This window comes from Protopterus annectens, chromosome 4.part0, assembly GCF_019279795.1.
Source record: "Protopterus annectens isolate FY-2018-M chromosome 4.part0, PAN1.0, whole genome shotgun sequence".
NCBI classification, from domain to species: Eukaryota; Metazoa; Chordata; order Ceratodontiformes; family Protopteridae; genus Protopterus; species Protopterus annectens.
In genome coordinates this window covers 717861877-717864432 of record NC_056733.1, presented here as the reverse complement: position 1 = coordinate 717864432, position 2556 = coordinate 717861877, and the positions used below count along the sequence as shown (strand labels likewise).

General features: G+C 36.3%; 1 gene segment (V, D, J or C); it reads left to right on the top strand.

Annotated features, from left to right (window-relative positions):
* Positions 1-1369: 1369 nt before the first annotated feature.
* Positions 1370-2072, top strand: LOC122800296. The segment is given in 2 exon segments: positions 1370-1427; positions 1759-2072. Coding segments are annotated over 2 exon segments (363 nt in total).
* The last annotated feature ends 484 nt before the right edge of the window (positions 2073-2556 follow it).

The window sequence follows — 2556 nt, the reverse complement described above, 5'->3', positions numbered from 1 at the left end:
ATAAACCCATGATGTGAACACATCTCAACTGTCACTAATTTTTCCACAAATTTTAGCTCTCTGTCTCTCTTAATCCCTTCTAAAACTGGTGACTTTTGAAGACACGGTGGTGAGTTACACTTAATAAATAATGACAATAAACAGCTATAAACTTTTTTACTTCAGAAACTGTATATTGTTTCACATTATCTTATTCTGGTAACATTTCAAGTTAAAAGTACTAATTTTTTAAAAAGTGTCCCCAATTCTCCCTGATTACTTCTGGATTTGTCACTGATTGTGTTGAGATTTGTCCCTATTTACTTGAGAGCTATGGATGTGAGCCAGATATTGGGGTCCCTATTAGATCAACGAAAACACTAAATATTGAATGGCTTAGAGATCGAAAATGACATTCTTCGTAATCGCTATTGTGAGATCACGGTACAGTGAAGATCGGAAAATTTGCCCTTTCCTCACTGTAGTGTGATCTCAGAGTTAGTATATATAATTAGCAGAGGGGGATGGGGGCACAGCACCCCACAATACCTCTTTTGAAGAATGGCATTTTCAATTTCTAAGCCGTTCGATATTTAGTGTTTTCGTCGATCTAATAGGGACCCAATATTGCCCATAGTTAATCACATGCTCTGTCACTTGAAAAAGTGTATCATCTTAAGCAATTTACTTATTGGACAGAGATTTGCAATGGATCAGTATTCCAGGAATGTGGTGGGTGATAAACAGAATTTATTCGTATCATATAGGGTTGCCACCTTTTCAAATGCCCAAAGTGGGACATTTTTGGTACAAACAGATTTCGCAGGACGAAACGTACCCACAACCAGTACAAAGGACAGAACTTCAGTTAAATAAAATCTTATTCTTGTAGCATTTTATGACTGTTTGAAGAATAACTGTTTTATGCAACTATTACATAAAATATAGGAAATAATTTTGTCCTAAAATCTCAGGACATTTGCCATTTTTTTGCAGAATACAACTGCCCAAAGAGCAAAGTCCCTTGCAAAGTGGGACAGGTGGTAACCCTAATATCATATGCAAGGTAAGCATGTCTAGAAGCATGGCCAAGTTCTGGAAAGCATTAAAAGCATTGCTTGGTTACATTGTTACAATTTAGACATTACTTAATAGTGACCACAGCTTTACTTCTGCGTTTGGTTTTCTGTAATAATCATGTTCAGTGCCTGAAACCTTTTACACTGCCCCTTAGAAGTAAAACTGAGATTATGTCAGAGCCCCAGGAACCAATGAAGAATGGAAGATTGACATAAAAGGGTGGGGTTCAGTGCTGTAGGTGGTGTTAAGGAAACAGCTAAACATTAATAACAGAGGTTTCTCCTTAGGAATTCTAATGCACAGACTTAACATCACCAAGATGTGTTGCTGGGTTTCTATTACTCTACTTCTTATAACCCACTGGCAATGTAAAGAATCTCAGTTTTATATTTTATACTTTCATGTAATTTATTTCAATGATTGATGCTCATTATTTAATGAAATTATCTTTTTATGAAAGTCGATCAGTTATTTTACTATCTATTGCTATGATTAATGTTGTTCTGCCCATAACTTTGTTTTTATTATAAGTATTATTTGTTGTGAGAGTCAGGCTACTCCAATCATGTTGAAAATGAACTTTAAAAATCAGGGCAGTTAGATAGATAGTAAATTTAGCTGTTTTTTAAAACAATATTCATTAACTACAAGTAACAAATGCAGTTGTTTTACTGACATGAATATGTTAATTTTTCTTAGGTTGCCAGGCTCAGAGTTTGAATCAGCCTTCGTCACTGATTGTTTCCGTGGGACAGAAAGCTGAAATCACATGTACAGGCAGTGTCACTGGTAACTGGCTTGGTTGGTACCAGCAGAAGCCTGGGAACTCCCCACAGTACCTTGGGTACGACAGCAGCCGAACCTCTGGAATCCCTGATCGTTTCTCTTTGACCAAAGACAGCTCGGCTAAAATAGCTAAATTAACCATCTCTGGTGTTCAGGCAGTGGATGATGCTAATTATTACTGTAACACATGGGTCAGTGGCTCTAACATATACACAGTGATACAGTAATGCAGACACATAAAACAAAAACCTTCAGCATGACTGGTTCTGCTTCTGCAGCTGTAGTTTCCTGCTCGCTGAAGGACAGTAAAAGCTAAGGTGATGAACTATCAGTAAACACAATGCTCATGGCTCTGTCATCTGTTCACCATATAATGTTAACTTGGTTCTGTGATTAGTTAAAAACTAATATCAAAACTATTTTCTGTAAAATTATTCTCTGTAATCAGATATAGTAGGACAGTTACAGATCATGAAAACACTAGTTACCAAAAAGTTTGCTTTTAATCCTGGCCTTATTCACTGTTCTGGAATCACTGGTTTTGACTAGTTGTTTAGTTTAAAATATCCATTTAACAAAGGTCGAGTGAGGACATACAAGAGGTTAACAAGTAACCATATATAACAGCAGTATGATAAAAATCAAAAAGAAAACCAGTAGGGCGTGGCATAAATAATGGAAACAAAGAGGTAGATAAGGGAACAGAAACCA